This window comes from Megalobrama amblycephala, linkage group LG2, assembly GCF_018812025.1.
Source record: "Megalobrama amblycephala isolate DHTTF-2021 linkage group LG2, ASM1881202v1, whole genome shotgun sequence".
Lineage (NCBI taxonomy): Eukaryota > Metazoa > Chordata > Actinopteri > Cypriniformes > Xenocyprididae > Megalobrama > Megalobrama amblycephala.
The window spans coordinates 18,608,689-18,634,081 of record NC_063045.1 but is presented as its reverse complement, the minus strand read 5'-3'; the positions used below and the strand labels follow the sequence as shown (position 1 = coordinate 18,634,081).

General features: G+C 38.6%; 1 protein-coding gene and 1 long non-coding RNA gene across 2 annotated transcripts; one reads left to right on the top strand and one right to left on the bottom strand.

Annotated features, from left to right (window-relative positions):
• Positions 1-5,482: 5,482 nt before the first annotated feature.
• Positions 5,483-11,803, bottom strand: tal1 (T-cell acute lymphocytic leukemia 1). The gene is given in 7 exon segments (XM_048164616.1): positions 5,483-6,809; positions 6,812-7,177; positions 8,415-8,506; positions 9,445-9,478; positions 9,481-9,503; positions 9,505-10,035; positions 11,672-11,803. Coding segments are annotated over 6 exon segments (1,182 nt in total). The 5' UTR covers positions 9,909-10,035; positions 11,672-11,803; the 3' UTR covers positions 5,483-6,546.
• A 1,900-nt stretch (positions 11,804-13,703) lies between these two features.
• LOC125262842 lies at positions 13,704-16,491 on the top strand. Its single transcript, XR_007183630.1, has 3 exons — positions 13,704-14,472; positions 14,573-14,722; positions 16,433-16,491. It is a non-coding gene; the product is annotated as an uncharacterized LOC125262842 (long non-coding RNA).
• The last annotated feature ends 8,902 nt before the right edge of the window (positions 16,492-25,393 follow it).

Below are 25,393 nucleotides of genomic sequence, written 5' to 3'. Positions count from 1 at the left end.
AAGAAGGCTATGCTATCTTTATTGGCATCAATGGTTACATGAAGAACCTTTAATATACATGGAACCTTTCCATTCCACAAAATGAGTGGAAAAAGATTATTTAGATTTTTAAGAAAACACACTAAGAAAAAATGGTTTTCACTGAAAAAAGGTCTTTGAGGAACCAAAATATTTGTTCTGTGGCATCTATGCGAAAATCCAGTTTTGGAGATTCTTGGTGACACAGTACAAATTTTACTCTCTTTTCTTTCTCAATGTTCAATGCACTGCAAGTCATTTTAGATAAAAGCATCTGCCAAATGCATATAAGAGCTACTTCTCAAAGCCAGGTGCACATTATAAATGTTTGACTGTATCATGTGATCACAGAGTGATCCTTGCAAAGCAAATGCACATTGTGTAAAATCGATAGTTTGTACCATTCATATCATAGCCAATACTTTGGTCCAAACCGTCCCTGTAGGATCTACACCAGGGGTGTCAAACTCAGGGTACGTTTAGATGACAACGATATACTAAAACCTGAAAAGTTTTTTTCTTTGCATTTTTGCGTGTTGACATCACCACTGTCAAAATGATCCCAGTTCACACAAATCCCCCAAAAATGACTAAAAACGCTGTATTATTCATGCCAGGCCAGTGGTTGGCAGTGTCACTTTGTAAACAAACACTTTGCACCTATACACTAGTCTCAGCCTCAGACAGTCATGCCCACGGACCGTTGGCTGAACGTCTGATACTCTTTGTGCATATGGCACACTTATCTGGAAACACTTCAGGAGTTTCAAAGTCATCATCTGGTTGGTTGAATTCTACAGAATCTCTTGCGTGCTTTAACGGTCCGCCTGGAAACAAATGCCGTGATGCTAAACGCTGGATTTTCAAAGTATGTGAAGTTCGCGGCTCCACTGTTGCAGTAACTTGCACAACGTTCTTGAATTAATAATTTATTAGAAGCACGACGGTCTGTTATTGTAGGGACATCGACTTTACATTTTCATGCCCCAAACATTACGTGAAACAAAGCGAACTGTGATTGGTTGCATTACATGTCAGTCAAACGTCTTCTTGGGCAGTCCTTGGCCAATGAACAAGCGATAGAGTCCAGACCTTCTACCGTCAGTTTGAAGGTCTGGTTACACAAGACTAATAGACTAAACACTTAATACACATCCGCATGACGTCAGTTTTCACAAATTCGCGTTTTTGTAGTTTACACGGAGATGATAACGGTAGCCTATCGTTTACAAAAACTTGCACTTTGAAACACTTTTTCAAAAGTTTGCATTTTTAGGCCCCCAAAATGCTGTTGTCGTGTAAATGAACGGACAAAATGCATAAAAATTCATACGTTTTTAGTTGAAAATGCTAATCAAGGTCTTCAGGATTACTACATCAAAATCCCCAGAGTTAAATCAACTCTGCTCAGAGTACATATGGTCCCTCTCTAAATAGTGTTAAAGTAACACTGAAACAGAGTTAAAGTTAATGAGATAATTAAGCAATTATTTAAGTGATGATTGTGCATTAGTGATGAACACCTGCTGTTAACAAGCAGATTCACTGAAGAAAAGAGAAACACAAGAACTACTAGTCAGTCAGTCAGCCTTATTAATTGCTTAATTATCTCATTAACTTTAATTCTACTTCAGTGTTACTTTAACACTATTTAGAGAGGGACCATATGTACTCTGAGCAGAGTTGATTTAAAGGTCCCGTTTTTCGTGGTTTTTTGAAGCTTTGATTGTGTTTATAGTGTGCAATATAACATGTGTTCATGTTTCGCGTGTAAAAAAACACAGTATTTTTCACATAATTTACTTATCTGTATACCGCTGTTTCCACTGTCATAAAAACGGGCTGATGACTTCCTTGTTCTATGAAGTCCCTCCTTCGGAAATACGTAACGAGTTCTGATTGTGCCAGCGCTTCCTGTGTTGTGATTCGACAGCTCTGAGTGCTCCTTGCCCGGAAAGGTCACGCCTCTTACCATAACGTGGAGATGCACGCGCTCAGTGTTATTGTAAACATGTCTTTAATTTTACCCTATCAATTTGAGCCGGAATCAGACCCGGTGATTGGACTGCGGGATGAAAATAACAGCGTTTCGACGACATGGCGACAAACACACTCTACAAACGCAACTCTTGTGTATTCCTGTGGGTGGAGGTTAGTCAAAAAACTGTTTTAGTGACGTCATTAAAGAAGGAAGTAGAGGGATGTAGTCCAAACTGGCCGTTCGATGTAGGCGACTTCTCTTAAATAAAATATCTCGCTTGGCATTGAACTTTGAGCTTTAAAATTTTACAGATTTTATTTATACTCTAACAACAACATTACACACTAACTAAAGTTTGAAACATGGGATCACGAAGAACAGGACCTTTAACTCTGGGGATTTTACTGTGTAGAAACATCTAGGCAGGTGTTTTGAAGCTAAACTCTGCAGGTCAGTATCCCTGCAGGAGCAGAGTTTGACACTTGTGATCGACACGACTGACGCATATTTCTGACACTGCCGGAAGTTTGTTGAAGGTTTATCGCAAAGGCAATTAATTGGCTGTCAAAGACAAATCTTTTAAGAATCTTCTAAGAAAAATCTTTTAAGACTCCAAAAATTTGTCTCAAGTGGCCGCTTGAACGATGCAAACAGCAACTACACAAGCAGCATTTTTCATGGAAAAGATCTGTCGGCACGACAAAAAAAAAGTATTTTGCTTAAAAATTACAATTGCTTGAGCATTGCAAACTTATATACAACTGTAATGCAGCTGCCAAACCTGGAACTACAAAAATAGATAGAGCATTAAATATTTCACGCAGACAAGATATTGTTGTGTTTAACACCTCGCTTGACTAACCAACAACAGGTTGATGAATGACTAGTTTGTTTGAACTTGAGGGCATTGCTGACCGTCTTCGTCCTCTCTTATTAAACCACAATAGATGAGTGTACATGAGAGAGCGCTCTTGAGGTGAAGAGTGACACAGCAAATGATTAACAGACCAAAACAGAGAAAAAGAGGCGGAGTTGGATGAAGACCACGATCCGCCCCTCTGGACTCAAGGGACACATGAGCGTCTCGCAGCCCAGAGGAAATTAGCACTGCTTTAAATGCGCTCTGCCCACTCATTAACACCTCGTATAAAATACCGGCCCGCTCCCCAAGGGAGCCACTTCTACCGATGGTGTGGTAGATAGCCATGAGAGACCTCGGTGGAGACTCTTTCCACTGGCCCGTCCTGCCTCTGAGAACCAGACCTTTGGGAGGTTCACTGGGACGTCCTTGTCCCAGAAGGAGGAGCATCTTAATTGAATACTCTCTCCCCTTGTCTAGTTATCTCAGTGTAATGGTGGTCTTTATCAGTCAGTAAGCATGTTCTTTTGTCGTGATTGGGCTCCTTTGAGATCCATCCAGTTTGAAGCTCTGTAGCCTTCAGTTTGGGGCCACTGGTGGGAAAAAGGCGGATACCGCAACTACACCGCAGTTAATTAAAAAGGGAAAAGATGGCGTCAAAAATCCCTGATTGAATCCGTACCACCAGCACACTGTTTCAATAGTGAGAGCATTGGCATTTGAGATGAATGAGGGGACTTAATAGAATTAGAGTGTTTTGATGGTGTGTTTAATCTCTGGTGGGATACACACAGGCCCGTGTATCATGTGGCTTTAGTATTCATGGAAAGCGGACACCATTGAATATCTTACTAATCTTCAATGGACAAATAAAACTCTAATTGAGCAGCACCGAACTTGATATTGAGCCCACAATTTAATTGTTCAAAGTGAGATTTCCCCAATGAGATCAATGAAACATGTTTGTGTTAATAGTTACGTCTAATAATTTTGATTCAGACCTGTAACGTAACACATCTTACTAAAATGACAATTTTGTCATCATTTACTCAGCTTTATTTTGTTCAAAACCTGTGTGACTTTATTTATTCTGTGAAACAAAAAAGTTATTTTCTGGATTGTGGCTGCTCTTTTCCATACAATGATAATTATATAAACATTAATCTCCCAAAATGACCAAAAAAAAAAAATCAGCATAAATAAATATTTTATTTATTTATTTAGCAATGTTTATTTATTTACTCACTGTAAATAAATAAATATTGGTTAAATAAATATTACATTTATAAATATTTTATACTAGAGTAATACTATAATATTATTATGAATACATTTTATTTATGGAGATTTTCACCAGATATTATTTTAAAATGTATTATTATACAAAATTATACATTTTAATATGAATTAATATTAATAATAATATTGATTTATTGATTGTTATTTTTGGTGAAAAGTATTTGTCAAATCACCGTAAATAAATATTATGGTGGGTTTTTTTTATTTTTTTTTATTTGTTTGTTTGTTTTTTCTATCAAATATAATATTTAAAATATATATTATATTATATTATATCATATTATATTATATAAATATATAAATAATATAATGTATCTATCAAGCACCATAAATAAGTAAAATCTTTCATCTTTAATTTTATTTTTAGAGCCCAGTGTATACATATATTTGGACCAACAGTTTGGAACAAATAACCAAATTTCTTTACGTTGATAGATAAGCTATTCATGTTAAATACTGTAAAAGTCATATTTCTCTCTCTCAGAGCCAATGTGTATTTGTTTGCACACTACCCCCTCTTGATATGAAATGGAGTTACAGTCATTTAACACAAAAGCTCCATTTCTTTTGTCTGAAATGTCTCTCGTGTCCTTTAGCTGATAGGATGGAAAGCATTTGACAAGGTCGTGCACGTATGTGGGTGTGGACCAGTGATTGGTCTGGGAACTGCCCTTGGATCAGTTTTTCACAGTCACTATAGGGCCCCTTGGGGCTAGTAGACCTACCAATCACTTTTTCATTGGCTTTGATTCTTATCAACCTTTCAGACTCATATTCCCATGGTTCAGACACCCATAGACACCCTGCTATGACCCTGACTGTCCTTACACCCTCAAAAGCTCAAAATAAGATAGGCTTTTTCTGTGTTTCTGACGTATTAAGCGCCTGCAGTATGTCTTAGACAGAATCTAAATCTTATTGAAGGTATTTCATGTTATCACATCCCGCTGTACTCATTTTTCATGTCAGGGATTTAACATTTTGTTCCTTACATAAAAATACATTGTATTTTTTATTTAAGTCCCAGATAGCCTGAGTGATTTGACAGTATTTTCATGTATCCAAGTCCCTTCAATGCAAGATTTTTTTTTTATGTTTAATCCCTGTCTGCTGTGTTTTTGACACTTCGTAAAACGCTCCACTGGATATTTTTTTTTTCCCTTCTCTACCTTTGCAGTTGTCATGGCAACAGAAATGGCTATTATATTTCAGACATTTATATGAACGTAATGTCCAATGGCCAAGCGCTGCGTTTGCGTACTCGTAATATCTGACACAATACGTTGTCTTTTGAATACAGCATTTTTTTATAACAATAGCACACGTTTTCAGGTTTGTGTTTTTTATTTTTGTGGGTTTTTATATAAAATTTGTGAGATATAACATTGCATATATTCATAGATAGATTTTCACCTTACAACAAAGGTCTTTCTACTAAATATCACATTAAAATAACCATTTTTTGTTTGTTTGCTCATTTAATACCCAATAAAAGATTTAAAGGTACCAAGACTGGTTACTCAATCCTCTGCTAAAGAGCAGATCAAGTTCATACAAGTTAAATAAAGTGACAGAACGTTACTCAATGAATGTGTCATTGCGAGATGGTAGGGTTGGAGGGGTGTTTGAGCCAAAGAAACGAATAAATGATGGGGAGATGGAGATGTGAATTAATGGTGTACCATGATCACAATGCAAAAGAACAGTCTAAAGGAACAAGGGTCATCATTACAGACACACGACATTATCCCGGTTTATGTACACATTCTTGTACCTCCTCCACCATTTTTCTCAAATGATTGTGTTTCGAGACATAATACTGAAAAACCATTTACAAAATGGTGATACTTTTTCCCCCAAATAGCATTGTTGCTATTGCCAGTGACGCTAATAATACTTAAAGGTCATATTCCATCGAAATTCCCAGTATGTACACATTTGTCTCAAAGATGCTGCACAAAGCCTAAGCCGGGTCATCATTACATCATTTACTCACCGCTCTAAGCCTTTATACCTTCAGCAGAAACAGAAAAGAAGATATTTTGAAGAATGTTTTTATCCATACAATGAAAGTCAATGGGGTCCCATTGACTTTCATTGAATGGCCATTGTATGGTTCTTCGAATATTCTTTTGGGTTTCACTGAAAATAGAAATTCAGGTTTGGAATGACATGAGGGTGAGTAAATGATGCCAGAATTGTCATTTTTGGGTGAACTATTCCTTTTCTTGGACTTGACTTCTCCAAACGCTCATTTTTGTTGTAAAAGTCCAGCCGTTTTCAATGAACTCCTTACCAACGGTGTACCTGATGAGGTGTGGGTACCATTCAAACTTCTGTTTTCTTATCGTTTTCAGGTGGCGATCCTGTCTAAACAACCAAGTGTGGACTAAAAATCTACCTGACATTTTCCCCCGTACCAACGTTTCACCACGTTAGCATCGAAGCGCGAAGAGAAGAGCTTAACAGAAAGTCTTACGTAAGAATATGCTTGCACACGACATACGCTAGTTGAGGTCCATGAAGCACTGCGCCCTCTCAAATCTGGGGCTCCAGAAAAGTCCGTCGACGCCAACTCAGTCATCGCTGGGTGTTTCCGTCCAACGGGAGGCTGGAATGATGCAGTCCCCTCGCCGAAGACCTGGACTCCACCGATGAGTCCTGGTCCTCGGTAAAGCTCTCCGGGCTGGCGTCCCCGTCCAGCAGGCTCCCGCAGCTGGAGTTTGGGCTCAGCATCTCCTGGAGGAGGTCGTCCCGAACTAGGGTTGCATCTCGGGCATCTCGGTTGGCCCGGGCGGGGGCATCACCGCCCACCATGTCGTCCTGGTCGTTGAGGAGCTTGGCCAGGAAGTTGATGTACTTCATGGCCAGGCGAAGGATCTCGTTCTTGCTGAGTTTCTTGTCGGGAGGGTGGGTGGGGATGAGCTTGCGCAGCTCTGCGAAGGCACCGTTCACGTTCTGCTGCCGCCAGCGCTCGCGGCTGTTCGTGAAAATCCGTCGCACAATTTTGGGCTGCGAGCCTGCGAAAGCAAAGAGAGGATAGTTAGGTTAAATTCCTTCACATCCATTTGGGGTGTCAAAATTCGCATTTTTTACTTTAGAGGGTGAGTTCTTGTTCATAACAAATCAGCAGCGTTTAACGACACGGTTGAGTGCTTTAACAGTGGTTTCCTTGTGAACACACCTAAGGTGTTCACTCACTTCTCACTGATAGATTAGCTCTTTATCTCCCCCTATTTAGCCAAGAATTAATTAACCTTTCTATTATCTATGGCATTTTACATTCAATTATCCAGGGCCATTTCTCATCCTAGACAGCTCTGTTGGAACAGGGCTATCAATGCTTCACTTTTTCTGATGCACCAGTGACTTCATATAATTACACTTATTTAAATGGATCCCCAACCTCTTGAGTTGAGGAATAATTTAAAGCATTTTTCACAGTTTTTGTCTTAAAGCGGCAGCAAAGGCAGCGTTACATTTGCTGCTCTTCTATATCATCTAAGAACATATTGTGTCATGCATACGGTGTTTTCGTCTCATTAGAGTCCCACATCTCAGTCTCAGCACTCGCAGCCAAACACATTGACTCATATTTGCATTTTTATGGGTAACTCGCAGCTATCTCTTGTGTGCATACACTGATTTTTTTTTTAGGGGGGTTGGTTCCTGTTGACAACTGTAATCACTTTTTTCTCTCTTACATGCTTGATTTCTGTTTTAAATCTTCTTTGTTTCACAACAATATTTTGTTCTCAGTTTATTTTAAGAGGAAATGCATTTTCATGCAATCCAGTATGATTTTCAGTGATGCAAAGATGTTGGTGACATTATGGAAATGGTCATTTTAGCTAATTAATATTTATTTTATATCATTTTAATTTGGATGTGCAACTAAAGTGACATTCCTTGCAAAAAAAATGTTATATTAAAGTGCATGGAAATTTGGGATTGTTAATTCGCAGATAATTTGTTAGAAAACGAATTCAAATTATGAATTTTAATTGTACAGATAATAAGTAGCCTATATAAAGACAATCTGAAGATATTTTGTTTTAATTGATCCTTTTCATTTTGTGTTCTCTCCTGTTTTTGCAAAAATGACAAAATATTTTCTTTTACTAAATGCTGCATTATGTCATTTAAGGTGTCGAGAATGAGACTGAGATGATGGAGGGAAATTAGAAATGAGAGAAAAGAGAAAAGCACAGCCAAAGAGTGGCTTACCATACTTAGAAAGATCTAAAATGCTCCTACCATCGCTGATTTCAACCTCATAAGGTGCAGGTCTGCGTTTCACTCGACTGCTGGGATACATCCCATACTGATCCGCTTCTCCAGCAAAACCACTGAGGACAAACCCATACGCAATTCAGTACATGCGATTTAAGCAATTAAAAAATGGCCCTAAAATGCAGTTTATTCATATTTATATACTTTAAATGTCATTATACAGAATAGAATAGAATAGAATAGAATGAGAAGATAAAGCACTCAAATATTTAAATTGTAGAAGAGATTAGAAAAAGCTTGAAAAAAATCTATAAAAAATACATTTCAATGCATTATTCTCTTTAACATGTTCCATTGCTGATGGAGAAAACGAAGTACTTTTTAATATATAGAATAGAATAGAATAGAATGAGAAGATAAAAGAAAGCACTCAAATATTTAAAATGTAGAATAGAATAGAAAAAGCTTGAAAAAATCTATATCTATAAAAAATACATTTCAATGCATTATTTCTCTTTAACATGTTCCATTGCTGATGCAGAAAACGAAGTACTTTTTAATAGAATAGAATAGAAATGGAAAAGAATAAGTATATAATACATTATATCTAACATCATATTGTATTATCAAATAAGGAGAAAACTATCTCTGATAAACGAAATACCAAGAAAAAGACGAATCTATCTTTTTATTATATTTTATTTATATAGGTCCTAATTATTTATTTTATACGTTATATATGTTTCAGGGTCATTCAATATACATTTACTGGTAATAGGTTAAATAAATCATTGCAAGTTAACTTTAGGTTCTGAAGGCATTATAGTGTAGGCTAACGATCATTTCGGGCATCATAAAATAAATCATATTTACAGGTTATTTTAAACAGGCTATTGCAAGAAAATGTCAAAACGAGAAATTAAGGAAGATCTTAATATCATGCACAAAAAGTCTGAATTGAATGCATCAAAAAAATTTTTTTTTTTTTTTCCATATTTAAGTTTATATATTCGTTTTATATCCTAAATTACGTGATGCGTAAAAGTCTTGTTACCTGTTAATAGTGGCGAGCGGTTGCGTCATGTTGCTGTAGAGCATCGCTCGTGCCGGGAGAGGGAAAGCGGGCGGACTCAACTGCACCATTCGAGTGTCGCTCAGCGGGTCTCTGGGAGGCAGTGGCAGTGGAATCGGTGGTCTGCACAGCTCGGTGGTCTGCACCTTATGGCTGATATCTGCCTTGAGCTCTCTGCCTTTTATATCCGCGCTCCCTCCTCTCCTGGACAGCTCGATCACCGCCACTTCCTTTTTTAGCTCGGTGGCGTGGTGAGCCGTTTCCTTGGCAACGCCATTAAGGACGCGGCGCTCCTCGGGGAGGTGATGCTCTCCTGTCTCTGCCGTCGTGCCTTCCTGTTTCCCGCATGCGTCCCCCTCCTCGGGCGCGGTGTCGCGCGGGGGAGATCCGCAGCCCTCCGTGCTCGGGCTGAGCGGAAATTGCTCGGATTTCAGTTTTTCCATCATCCTTAAATCCAGATCCCCCAAAAATCCAACAGTTTTCCAAAAGCTTATATATATATATAGTGGTATCCAAAGGAAATTGTAATTCCCAACCAATCCAGCGCCAGTTTAGCTTCTCATCGGAGGTTACCTGTGAAAGCACACACCTTTATACACATTGATTGAGCGGAATTGAACGCCGCGCATCCTTTCTCTCCTCGTTGCGCGCGTGACTGGAAACACTGACAGTACAGTAATGCAGCTCAATGACAGCACGTGTCATGTGTGTCTCACAGAACTGCTGCCATGCAAAGGCCTGTGCGATCAATTCTAGACAGTTTTGCTTGGAAGAATATGAGGATAGACAAGCAAGCTTGCCTAAATGCACAAACTAAAATATTTGATCTGATTTCAAAGAGTTTTGATCAAATATCTTTTAATATCTTTTCTTTTTTTTTCTTCTACTTGACCTTGGCCTGTAGCTATCATCATTCTGCTCATGGTATCTGGAGATAAGCGTGTCATACCGGTGTCTTAGTTGGAAAAGAGCTTATCTTCTGCAAACATTGTTCTACATTTATTTAACAGAAAATAATCTGCATAATTATTACAGGACGTATTCAATAACACCTTCCCAGATTAGCATATTTAATCATATCCTTAAATTGCCAACTTTAATATTATTGTTATTATTTTAACATTACTCATTAGCCACTGTAATTCATCTAGCCTATATTAACATAATTTCATATAGGCCAATATGAATATGGAATCATATTAGCGTATTTATTGGTGGTGATAGTTATGCGTTGTTTATTTATGCGCCTTTTCGTTTTTTATTGAACCTAAAACCTAGAACATTTTTACGTTAGGAATTGCGTCTATTTTGAACCTTTTATTATTATTGCATGTTTTTAATGTTATAAATATCTATTTTAAAATTTAACGGTTTATAGTTGACTGTTTGTTTATAATGTCAGTTCCTCGCTGTTGCAAACATTTTTTGCACGTTAATATTAGTTTGTAATGTTTTCTTTTTCCAACAGTGGCATCTATGACTCTTAATAATGTTTTGCTTATTTTGTGTGTAAATATATAGACTACAAGATTGCTAAATATTAATACGTCATTCCCAATGTACACACACTAGCTACGTCTCTCTGTTTACTCCGTATATAGATATTTAATAATGTATCTTCTTGTATTTATAATGTATTCAAGTGCTCAGAGTGTTTTAACAAAACAAGCTTATTACAGCATTAATAAATAACCATATCTGACGAAAAGAGACATTCTGTGTACGGTCTCAAATCCTATAATAATTCGACACGTGATTGGCAACAAACTTTAAAAACAAATAATCCATATTTACCGTGTTTATTAATAGATAACCCGACCAAAATGCCAGCTTTAGTTTAATAAATGGAATATCGATGAGATTAGTTCATTTATTGCATGGTGGAGTTATGGTGGCTATTATTTTAAGCACTAAACGGAAAAGAGGAAAACAGCAGCCGTGAGGAAAATCGAATCGAAATGAATCGAATTTCTTAACTTTAGATTAAAAGATCATGTCCAAAAAGCCTTTTAATTATAAAATAAATGCCAAATCGATATCTGCATTCTGCAGGCTCAAGGGCCTATTTGCTCCAAGACCGAATACAGCCAAATAAAAATTCTATAAATCATTCCCGACTTTATATTAATCATCTGGCGTCGATAGAAAGCCTAATTATGACCTGCATTAGTATCAAAGGAGCGCAGAAACACCAATATTCGCCTCTTACCGTCGTCGGGCGGTGGATGTTAGTGTGTGCATGGAGCCATTTTGTGGAGGGTCATCCATGTCTGAGGTTTTAGATGCACTGAAGTGCTGTGTGGAACTGGAAGTGAGGTCTATATAATTCCACATCACGTCCAGCGCGCGCCTCTCAGTATGGGGAGCGGAACACGGGCGCAATGTGGCCAGGCGAGATAAGAGCACAGTGGCGGCCACTGCGCGGTCGATAAGCCCCTAAACCCATTATTTATGAAATGATTCATTATTATTTTGCTTTTTATCGAGGGCAAATGCGAAGAGAAAAATATAGACTTATATTGTGAATGGATATGCATAAAAAATAACTCAGCAGATTGAGGGGGAAAAAACGAATGCGTAATATTGTTGAACTGCTTCAGGGCTCAATCAGAAATTAATTATGCGGCCAAAAGTAACACATTTTCAGTGATATCGGCTGGGGATGTGGGGTTGAAAAGTACCATTAGCGGCTGTTTGTTTTACACATTTCAGCGTTTTCGGGCGTTCAGATTAAACTGGAAACCATGTAAATACCCTCCCTCGCTGAGTAAAACATGTTGGACAGGTTATAAAGGTGACAAACGCACATTACAAAGGCTAAATATTGTGAAATGCTATTTTTAATTATTATTTTTTTTAGGGGACGTTCGATTTAATCCTTCAAAATTATTTTGTCTCATTTACCCGTTTTAAAGTAGCCTACACAGAACAGAACAATTAAATGTTGCCTAATTATTAAGGATGCACAATATATCATTATGGACAATAGTATCAGCATTATATTAATATCTGCATCGATCTGAATTGGACGATGTTGTAAGCAGATTTCTGATATTTGATATTTAGGCTCTTTTCTTTGTTAAATTTGAAATAATTCAAATTTTACTAGCTACTGTATACATTTACAATGTTTGATACATTGAACTTAAAGCATGTCAAATTTTAAACTGGAGCTTTGAATGCTTAACATGTATTTATAAATAATATACAATTTCATATAGCCTACATTCCTGGGCCAAAAAAAAAAAAAATTGGCTAAGCCCAAAATGGCTTAACACTAAGCTTTTAATGGTCTTAACCACAAATGATTGGTCAGGAAATTAGCAAAATTTAAGCAAATGCACTACTTAAAAAGCCATTGCTGTCTCAGGAAAACATCAAAGTAAGAAAGTTTTTGGCAGAATATGGGAAGTTGTGTGTGGAGTGATGATTCACAATGAAACACCAGTTGCATGGTGATGCTCCAGAGCGCTGTCTTCAAAAATCTGCTGAGAAATTTAATAATAAATGCATCTCTACCACAGCGAAGCATTGAGGAAGAGGTGTCATTGTGTGGAGCCTTTTAGCTACTGCTATTGGTGAACTATTTCACTGAGAAAAGTCATTTAATGCTTTGAGTACAGGAGAATATTGCAGAATGGCTTGTTTCCCACAAATGAAAAATTGTTATCTGATCAGGTGTTATTTTTCAACAAGACAAAACTACTGCCACAATTGCAAAGAAAACCAAGAAGTGGCTTGAAAAAGTCCAGATTTGAACCCTATAGCTATTGAATATTTGGTCTGACATAAAACTCAAACGAACTAGTGGACATTTTTTTTTTCAACTATTCGTGATCTGTTTAAAGCCATCAACATTGAGTGGAACAACACTGACTCTTCTTCCTGTAAAAAGCTGTCTGCAACTTGGGGAAGGCTATTCCATAGTAGTTTATCTACAGTGTTTGAATTTGTGCAATTCTTGCTGATTTCCTGACCAGTGATTTGTGATTAAAATGGTTAAGACCATTAAAAGACCACTAAATATTTTGCCATTTTTGGCTTGTTCCAGGAGATAGGCTATATTATTTATTTATTTATTTGATCATTATACACATTTTCTCATTTTATTTGTTTATTTATCATACACACACACAATGAAATGTGTATAGCTTATATTGGCCATAACAAAGTAATTGTTAGTATGGGCCAAAATATCTAATTGGTGTATCCAAATTCTTTAATGTACAATAAATAAATTGTGACAGTTAATATAGGCTACAATAACTAAGCTTGACGACTTCTATATTAATGTGCTCCTAGATATTCAGTAAGCAATTCAAGACGAAATATGGTACATTACGTCATAATTTTGTCAATCAAATGTTTTTCTCTGCAGTTATCTGCAAATGTTTGAATGTATACTGATGATGTCTCCCGGATGATGAAGATATAAAGCCCATTAGTTCGTCATCATCGTTGTCAACACATTTAGCCTACTGCAGTAAGATAACCGTAATTGTCAACATTGGAGAGGGGTGTCAGGTATAGAGGAGAAGGCGGTTGATAATATATCTTCATGAATGAATGTATGAAATACACGCAGAATAATATGTGGGAAATCAGCTCCATCATCTGAGAGCCTTTGATCTCGGGCCTTTGTTAGTTCATTGCCACGGATTTTGAGTGATTTTGGAAGGATGCCCTGCGAGACTCGCCAGAATTTGGTGTAAACCTCAAAGGACCACCTTGCGCAGAGCGATAAGACGGTATCAGTGAGCCAACGACCCCGGGTTCATCCATCAGACAGGGATGAGAGCCACTGGGTGTACTAGTGCTGTTTGGCAGACACCACCACCATGACAGCTTCCTCCCATGACGAGCTTTTCCACACGTTTGCTCAATCCAATATAAATCTCCTCTAAATATACTCGCATTATTTCCAGGTATTAATAATAAACACCCGGCCCGAGAACATTTACCTCTTCAAGATGAGGACTAACTCTCTCAAACTGACCCTTCACACTTGAGGTAAGTTCTCGTTGAGTTCTTTAAACTTGTAAACGACTAGAAATGTTCGGTTGTCAGAAATGCTAGTAATTTTCCTTTTTACTCATTTCCCCATAAACAGGAAAGGGGTTGTTCTGCTCCACGCGTGTAGTTTCTAGACTCAAGATCCGTCGATCTACCTGTCACGATTCTCAGTGCTCAAGGACGAACTAGTCGTGTATCTGAACGCGCTTGTCACGACCAGCTTCCTGCAAGCCTCCCTGATGAACGGGTGAGTTATGGGTGTTTGACTGCAACACTGCACGAATCACGGCGTTAAATTATTAGGCTATATACAAGTTACTGTATAATAATAATAATAATAATAATAATCAGGGTGCCCCCACCCCAGCACCACCACGCCCCAAGGGAAGTAAAAACAATGTCGGGGAGCCTTATCGTTTTGATTTCAATTTAGGCTACATATTTAAAGAGTATGTAACCAAAAATCAGATAAAGTTAGCCAGAATGCAATAAATAAATAAATAAACAAATAGGTAGTTGTCGCCTGAGGTAAACATTGCATCTGTTCGCTGCGAGCGACAAAACAAACATTCTAGGCTATTGTTATTATTTATCACTTTAGTCTATAGATAGCTATCTGCACATCACAACTAAATAGGCTAATATAAAACGACTGGCCGATGGTCAGTGAAATGTGAAAGGGACATAAAAAATGGGTTTGCCTGAGATAAACCTCCAACCGATTGGGTGCCGAAAATTACGAACATTAATAACTCAAGCCAGGTCATTACATTCGCCCAGTATTAGCTGCAGTCGATAAATAGGCCCTTTTTATTTTGAAAAACACAAGTGTACAACTGTAGCCTACTTCTGAGGACGAAATAAATGGGGGAAACTTGAAAGACATTTGTTGCTCTGTCTTGTCTGATATAGCTAATATAAGTTACTCGTGGTTCAGTAAGTGAGTCGGATAAATTCAGTAAGAGCTCTGACTGAATGAAGTGCTTTTTATTCGCTAAGAAAGGCTGGCTCGTGAAAGTTTAAGCCGCGGTCACACTAGACTTTGAACGCGCGAAATTTCTTCGGATTCTGAAACGGTCGTGATATGACGTCACGATCTACAGCGTCTTTTTTATAAACATGAATTCAACATATAACTTTTGGAAATACAAGATATAAAAAATATAGAACATACTCGACTTTACTGCAAAAATATAATTATTTTAATTCAGCCAAGAGGTCATGCCATGACGAATCGATCTTTTACTGGTCGCACGTCTTCATGTGATGCGAATTCTCACGTCAGACCAAACTTGAACTTTGGAACGCAGCGAAATGCGAAATTTTTCGCGCGAGCTTGCGTTTCCGGTCTAAAGCATTCGCATGCGTTTGAATGGATGTCAATGAAACGAAAACTGCAGTGTGACCGCACCAGTTGTTTGGAAATCGAACTACACAGGATATCAGCTAAAATGGGACAAATAAGCTTTTTGGTGTAGTGCTCTTTAAAAATATTTTATAGATAATGGTGGGTCGTCTTGAAATGTTGCAATAACAGTACTTAATTTGAATATCAACATTTGATTGGTCAAATATAAATTATGTGGGCGTGGTTACTACTCAAGTGCTGGAACGTCTGAGAAAGCACGTTAAAGGGTTAGTTCACCCAAAAATGAAAATTCTGTCATTTATTACTCACCCTTATGTTGTTCTACACCGTAAGACCTTCGTTAATCTTCGGAACACAAATTAAGATATTTTTGTTGAAATCCGATGGCTCAGTGAGGCCTCCATAGGGAGCAATGACATTTCCTCTCTCAAGATCAATAAAGGTACTAAAAACATATTTAAATCAGTCCATGTGAGTACAGTGGTTCAATATTAATATTATAAAGCGACGAGAATATTTTTGGTGCTCCAAAAAAACCCCAAAATAACGACTTATATAGTGATGGCCGATTTAAAAACACTGTTTCAGGAAGCTGTGGAGCGTTATGAATCAGCGTGTCGAATCAGTGGTTTGGAGCGCCAAAGTCATGTGATTTCAGCAGTTTGGCGGTTTGACACGCGATCCGAATGGCATGAGGGTGAGTAATAAATTACATTATTTTCATTTTTGGGTGAACGAACCCTTTAAGTGCCCTTACATAGTCTAATAAAATTGTTAAGGTTTAAATTCTAATACAAACAGTATTTCAGTCTACAGTATAAATTTTTATTACATCTGTTCATGTGATAATCACATTTTATGCAATGATGTGTACATTTCTACTTTCTGTTTTAAAAATATATCAAGTTTTGTTACTGTCCCAATTTACCTTAATGTGTTAGATAAAATGGGACAGCATTCAGCTAAAGTGGGACATCCTATCAAATAGAACAGGGGTCACCATTCCTGCTCCTGAAGGGCCGGTGTCTCTGCAGAATTTAGCTCCAACCCTAATCATACACACCTGAAGCAGCTAATTAAGGTCCTACTAAGCATACTAGAAACTTCCAGGAAGGCGTGCTGATGCAAGTTGGAGCTAAACTCTGCAGGACACCGGCCCTCCAGGAACAAGTTTGGGGACCCCTGAAATAGAAGATAATACATTGCTTAAAGGGAGAAATTTAGTTTTACAGAAAATGTCACAAAGCAATAGGCAGAAAGGAAACAATTGGAAAACATGTCAGCCAAACAGAAGATAGAGGTATAATCAGTGATGGAGTGAAGGAAGAATGAAAGGGCCATACAGGGTTAAGCCAGGAACCTAGACCGTTTTTTAGCCGGGGCATGGTGTTCCAAAATCCACCCTTGAAAAAAGAGTGAAAGGTGTTGTGAGTGGATGTAGTCATGCCATTCTCCTGAAAACAATTTTTGTCATCTGAAAAGGAACTGAAAAACATGTTAAAGCATCTTTCACAAAGATGTGCAAAAAAAGCACAAATGTGTTGGTTGCCCTGTTTGGTTTTGATTCACTTTAAAGAACCAGCTCATAAGAATCATTCGTTCAGGAATCGGACTACCACTAGTCACGCTTTGTTTTTGACTCACTGAAAATAACCTGCTTATAAGAATCATTTGTTCGGGAATCAGACTAGGCCTATGTTCTGTGTCCATAATCGCCCCCTACACCCTTAAATAGGGAACTATTTGAGGGGAGAGCCATTTGTAGTGGTGTCCGAAACTATAGCCTAGTGGAAGTTATTGAGTGCACTCATTTAATCCAGTAATGCACTGCAATAACAGGTGTGCAACCGATGTACAGTCAATGGATAGAGAATACCCATAATGCACTGTGACGGTCGGTTCTTGCCAGTAGATGGCACCTGCAGCTGAATCATCCATCCATCCATTTTCCAAACACTGGTCCAATGTGGGTACACCTTAATATCATACGGGTATAAATTCCTTTTTAATTGGTTATTAAATTGTTTAATTAAGGTTTATACATGCTAGATTCCATTACAGAGTTCAAGATAGGCTAAATATTTGCATTACTACTGGAGTTTCAAATGATTATTAAACGGCAAGCACAAACTATGCAAAAGTGGCAGCCCTTCCGGCACACTCATTGTCTGAATTCACTTACACATTTTCATTCACTGCTTCAACTGGACTATATTAGCAGAGTAATGTAGGGAATAGTGAATGAGGGTGTAGGGGGCGATTTCGAACACAGCTTATGGCTGCATCCAAAATCGCATACTTCCCTACTATCCACCTTATTTTTCAGGTAGGAGTGGGTGCGGCCATTTGTAAATTTAATGAGTCTGGCTTCCGGTGTCATTTACAGTTATGCTGCTTGATATTGCAAACTGGTATATCTTACCATATTATTTTAATGTATTGTCTTAATAAACACACTGGTTTGTAGCGCAGTTTACTGCACTTTGATATTTCCCTATAGCAGCTAATAAATAGGAAGTCTCTCCACATTCACAGAAAACACCTCACTTCCGTGTTGAAAAATAAATGGACATAGTAGGCAAAAAACAGTAGGCTATGTGACAAAAAAGTATGTCAGAATTCACAGTAGCTACTCATAGAAGAGTATAGCCAAACTGTACCCGGATGACCTAGGCTACTACTGGCGAGATTCTGAAGTGTGCATATGATGGACACATTACTATCCCATGAGGCCACGGGAGAGGATTTGTGAATGGCAGCAAAGCAACTGATGCTAGTGGGTCACATGATAATGACAACATGGCAAATGTAGTATGCCCAGATTACATTCTTACTATATGCATTCATACTATATAGGACATACTTTTTTTAGCAGTAGATTCAAAATAAGTACCTATTCGAGATAGTACGTAATTTCAAACAGACCCTTTATTCACTGTAAAGAACTGGCTAGTTCATTCAAAACTAAGTGTTTTTTTTATGACCAAACTGTAAAAGAGGGAGACGTTTATAATGATGATTACGCCCTCTAATGGAGGAATTTGATATTGGCAGCATCATACATTCTCAGAAAGTGTCTCTGCAAATTTTCTCGATGCTGCATCGCCCCCTTATGACACACACTCTTTAGTTAACCTGTGTATTTCTGTAATGGTAGCTGTTCACGTGGAGAAAATAATGAAGTACTGAAACTATACTCACATTACAGGTCATTACTTCATCTGCTTTATATGTAGTTCAGTTTATATGCTACTCTTGACAGTTTAAGACCTAATAATTTTATATTACCATATAGAGATGAAACCTGTGAGCTTCTTATTCTGTACAAATAATAATAACAACTCTTTAATAATTTAATTTACAATTAGTACAATTACAGTTTACTCTTTACTAATTCCACCTGGGAAAATCAAAGGTAAAATGTTAGGTAGTATGATAATCAAATCTATTAACAATTCAGTTAGTCACAGAGCTGTTAGGATTAAGTCTTTTTTTTTTAATGTCAAATCAGACAAGATCAATAATTTACTGTGCATGTTTTATGCAGTCTTGCAGGTACCCAAAATGTCCACTAGATAGAGCTATTCACTAAGCTCCTCCTGGATTTGTGTCCCTTCTTCAGTCCGTATAAGGTCATGCAGTTTGTCTTCACTGAAGAGAGGAGCTTTATGGAAAGTTGTTTTCACAAGGAAGACATTCTTTCCATTTAAACCAGGTCACGCCACCCCTCTCTTGACATATTTGGCTTGTGCTACCTACATGTAGGATTATGGACAAAGTAGGATTATGGACCTTCATTGGAAGACATACATTAAGTCTAGCTATTGGCAGATTTTAATAGTTTGCCTTTTCTAAAACAAATCCCCAAGTGCAACATTGGCAAATACTGCTTGATTTGTGTATGACACAGACAAAACTCGAGGATATTTAAGTTATATAATCTATAGCCGGTTATTTCCAGTGCTCTAAACAGTGTTCTTTTGTATCTCTGAAGGTTTTTCTGCCAAAGGGCGGCAGCTGAATCTCTTGTTACCAAGTCAGCAGAATTAGTTGCGTTTGACTTGGACTTTGATCTGGCTATTGCACTACAGTAACTCACAGCTAGCACAGTGTAAGTGACACAACGTCATAGAGTGAGAGCAAAGAAGAAATGAGGTCATGAATAAACAGAAGTGAATGGGGTCAGTGTGCTGTTTTCTCATCGGGTCCTACTACAGAGTATTTTTTTCAGAGCCTCGCTTAGAAAGAGGTTGAGGGTGTGTTCCTGCCCTTGTGGGTGGAATTGCTTGATTCACAGCTGTAATTCACAACATCAGCCTGCACAAAAATTAGTAGCCATATTCATTACAAAAAAGTACTATGGTAGTACCAGGTGTTAGTACTGATTGATTACCATATTCATACTCTGATATTTATATTCCTTATAAAAAAAGTAATGTGACTGTACCATAGTAATATTATAGTATACTAACTAGGGTACTTATTTTTTGTACTGTTATTTACATGTTATTCCAGTAATACCATTATACATGAAAATTTAGTTTACTTCATCAAAGTTACTTCAGGAAATACCATGGGATTACCATAGTGCCAAAAAAAAAAGAAAAAAAAGTGGCATTATCATAGTAATTGCCAAAAAAAATGTGCATTACCCTTGCATAAAGTAAGTTTTTTTGGGGGGGGATGTGGTACTAGTATGGTATTTTGGACATGTACCATGGTAGTGCCATGGTATTCTTGGAACTACCATACAAAAACAATACAAAAATTTCAATACCATCATATATAAGCACCCTAGTATTACCACCACAGTACACTTTTGTAATGTCAGTTGAAACCATAGTTTTATTATGGTACAAGTCTAAAAAAAAAAGATCATCATTGCTCTGTAACAATGAAGCCACAGTTTAACTATATAAAACAATAAGAAATGTCTAAAAAAACAGAATTACATGATACAGGTCCAAAAAACATAGTAATATCATGGTATTCATATGAAGTCATGTGAAATAAACAAAATAACAGGTTTGCTCTGTAAGAATCTGTCTTTGCAACTGGAGAAATCCTACACCTGTTTACGTTAAACATGCCGTATGTGCACACTGCGCATTCCAGGTATTATGGGTCATTATGGAACATAATTGTGTGGTGGGGGTTTAAGTGTAGGAGGAAAATAACGAAGGATGAGATCACAAGCGAGAGGAGTGTGTGTCGTGGCTACAGATGTGAGCTATCGCTCTCTCTCTCTCTCTAGCTCTTATCTCTGCAGGTTGAGAGAGTGATTCATCCATCAGCTCGGCGGGCGGCTCGGTCTGCCGTTTCTCTGCTCTATAAATACACATCCCACGCTAAATTTGATGCCGTGGGGGCGCTGCTGTCCAAGTAGAATTACCTCACAAGCGTGTGCATGTGGGTCTTTCACCTTTCCACGTCAAACTCTGAATCACCAGCCAGGTCACAGCATTCTTTTTTTATCACTGCGCATCCTGGTGCATTTTCTTGGAGCGGACTGGTGTGCAGAATCGAGTCTATTTAAAACACAAGGTTGACTGGCTCTGCGTGGGGGAGGCGGATGTGTCACATTGCTTTATGTTCATAGATGATCTGCCATATTAGCATGCCTGCACCCAGACAGCCTCTGATTATGTTTTGGCTGGAGGCGTGATGAAATCGCGTGTATTGGTCTGTGAAGGCAAATGTATGTCTGAGTACGCGCATCTCAGGTGTTGAACCTTGACCTCCGGGGGTCCTCAGGCTCCTGGTCATGCCGAAATTAAGGGACTGTCTGGTAGGGGGGTCTGTCTGGGGCCAGACTGATTAGAAGTGATGCTGTTTTGACCGCTGTATAGTTAGCCCGGAGGGATGGTTTTTTGGACACGCTTATAATGAGGGACATGTCTTCTACCTGGCAGACATACTAATGCAGAGCACGTTAGTTATCATTACCATAATAGGAACAAAAGCAAAGGGAGCTGTTGTCATCGTCCGCACATTTCTTTTTGGCACACGACTGCTTGAAAGCAGATCCATTTTTGAGGCATTACATCAGGACCATCCAGAATCATGATTGTTTTATGTTCCTGTAGCTCAGTTGGTAGAGCATGTTCCAAACGGCTCTAGAGTCATGGGTTTGACTCCCAGGGAATGCACGTCATAAAACATACACGCTAAACTTGCATAAAATGTCTACCAAATGCTCAGACTTGAGCATTTCTTCCTGATTGATTCCGTTCCTGACTCTTGTTGTGACATCTGACGTTTGTTCCGCACCAGAGGTGTGCCTGCACTAAAGGCACTTTAAGCTATCACGTTCAGACAAAGCATTCTGGGCAGCGCTAGGTGTAAAGAGATTATATACCGTATGTGTTTTATCCTCCTCGTCTTTGAACAATAAGGCAGCTTGCTGGCAGGAGGTTGGCCCCCTTTGCCCCCGGGGTGTATGTGGGGGTTGGGAAAAGCTGTTGGAAGTATAAAAAACGAGGAGTTGGCGGTGGAAGGGGGGCGACCATGCTGTTTGTGTATTGTGTCATGACGGAGGTGGTGTGTGACATGAAGGGGTAAAAAAAAAAAAGAGTCCTAGAAGGGGTACGTGGGGAGTGGGGGTTGCTGAAGAACCTCCGGCAGGAATGTGTTTACCTCACACGCCCTTCCCCCACTCATCCGTGACCCCCGTCACAGTTCCCAGGATGGGGTCCTGATTTGGGGGATGTTTCCCCTTTGTCTTGAGGTTTTTGTCGCTCTCATTACCATTTGACTCCTTGAGGGGTTTCGAAGCGAATGGAGTTAAAGTTTGGTTCACCCTAAACAAGCAGTCCACAACATTCCCAACAAATCAGTCCATGCGGAAAAACAAATGTCATCTGAGGACATTTGTCTGTGGCTAATTGACGTAAATTTCACACATTTATGATTTTTTTGTGTCATGTGTCATTAGCTGGAGTCACATCTCTGATGCACCCGTGTGAATCCTCGGTTTCCTCTTGGGATGAATTTACCAGCTTCTACTTTTTTTCCCCTCAGAGAGGAAGAGCAGTCAGTTGGCTAATAACTGGCGTACCTCAGGGCTCACACTAACCCTCAGAGTAATTGAAATAATAACGCACGCTGCCTGGAGCACCCGGAGTGATTACACTGTTTGGGTTGCTAATTCCACTTTCCCCCGCGCTCAACTACAAACACGGTAATGCATCGGCCCGCCTCAGTACTCTTGTTTGTTGTTGTTCCGCAGCTTGACGACTGCGATCTTTTCCACCCCCCGGGGAGACTGTGGTGTTCTTGTCTGCTAAATATCTCCAAGTGACCATGGTGGTACAATGCCTCCTTTTCTGGAGAAGGGATAAATTGTTGTTGAGAAAAGTTGCTTGATGTAAGAAACTTCTGTCTTTTAGTGATAAAATGGTGGTTGCATCGTAGCATGTTTTGCTAACTTTATTAGCAAGATTATCTACAAATTTCTTTTGTTGATCTTAAAAGTTATCTAATCCTTTCAATGCTATCTGAAGAGCTAGCTTTAGTTCTAGTTAGCCATCAAATACTGCTAATTTATTAATTAAATCACTGTTGTTTTGTAAAAGTACTTAGCTCTGATTATTTATTGTTACTTTTAGCTGGTTACTCCTCAACATTGCTCTAATACTATATGTTTTGCTAACATTTTAGCAAGAAAACTAGCTTATTTCTTTTGTTTCCACTTGTGGTTGAACCTAAACAATCACTTGACGATTATGACATGATTTGCTACTGATGAGATGGTAGAAGGGCGGAACCCAGGGTATACAAGTCAAGCCAAATGACCGTAAAGTGAGTTCACCTCACTCAATTATGTGCTTTGTGCTCGTTCAACCAGTTTAGAGTGTGACTCCTCATAGAAACACACCTTTGCCTCGGGCTCCTGACTGTCTCCACATCCAGTTGTCAACAAACTTGTCCTTTCTCTCACAAGCTGCGTTGTTTTGAAGGTTATGGAGGAGTGGCGATTGTTTTGACGTTAGATTACAGATTTGGGAATGTCTTTTTATTGATGGCAAGCAATGGGAGGGGAGCTATTATGTAATTGCTAATGTTGATAGTTAGTGAGATTGCATGTCTGAGAGACATACATCAATCTTGAGGTGTGTAATTCAGGGGTTCGGATCTTTGTTGTGCCTCCGGCTAGAACCAATGCAACACGCTTGTGACGCACAGCAATGACATTAAAACATCCTTGCTCTAACATCCTAATGCTGTTTCTCTCTCTCCGCTCTGTTTACGAAAATAGCAACCGCCATACAGGGCCAACAGCTTCACACACACACGCACTGAAACTGAATGAAGCAAAATAAACACAATCAGCTGTTCGCTGAACTGGGCAGCGTGAGGCTCAGGGAGGTTTCGTGTCACTCCCTTCCAAACATTGCCCCACTTCTGTCCTGGTTATGTAATTTCAAGGGTAATAATATAGGACAGAGTGTCCTCTCTGCTTCGGACTTATGAACAAACAGATACAAGGGGCGATAAAGCAAGGGATAGCAAGGAAGTATCTATCTATCTATCTATCTATCTATCTATCTATCTATCTATCTATCTATCTATCTATCTATCTATCTATCTATCTATCTATCTATCTATCTATCTATCTGTCTGTCTGTCTGTCTGTCTGTCTGTCTGTCTGTCTCACACATACACACACTCACATTCTGCTACTGTTCTGGACAGATCAAATAAAATCTGACACCCAAGCACCCAAAGATGTTTTCATACATACAGTAGCACCACCCCTCCTCCACGCCACACAAAGACACAAACAAAAACATGCGTTTCCAACACCCTCACCCTTCTCACGCTCAAGCACTCGGATGCATCCACAAACAAACAAACGAATCCACCAGATTTGCAGCTGATGTCAAACAAGGCCAGTAGCCCCTCCCCCCACCGACAACAGCCCCCACCACAGATTCACTGAAGTCATGCTGGGACAGCATCTGCCGTCACCAATACCTCCACCCCCCGTTCCTTCCAAATCTCCCCTTCTGCTCTGACATCCCCCTTCCACCACCTTTTGTTTCCGCTCCACACACACAAAATATCTGGCCTTTTATTGCCCAATTTGTCCTCTATACAGACTGTCTTCTTTCAAAAACATTCTTATTAGCCATAGCACCACTGCATACCTTTACAGAATATACTGTGCTGGAACCATGGTATGTGACCTGTCAGATAGTAATACCATAGTACTTTTTCATATACCATGGTATTTACATTAGTGTTCAAAAATAGCAATACCATGGTACTTCAATATATAACCTAGTACTGAATGATTACCATATTAATTTATTATGGCATTTACATGGCACTTCAAACAATACCTTAGTACCATACCCAACACACAATTGCTGTACTATAGTATCACTTTTAAGCACTTAATTAAAAAAAAATACCAAAAGGAACTACCATTGTATTTTGAACATAGTACCATGGAATCACATCCAAAATACCATGGTACATCATGGAATTTTGTAAATGTTCAGGTATTTTAGACATGTACCATAGTATTTTGGATGTGACTCCATG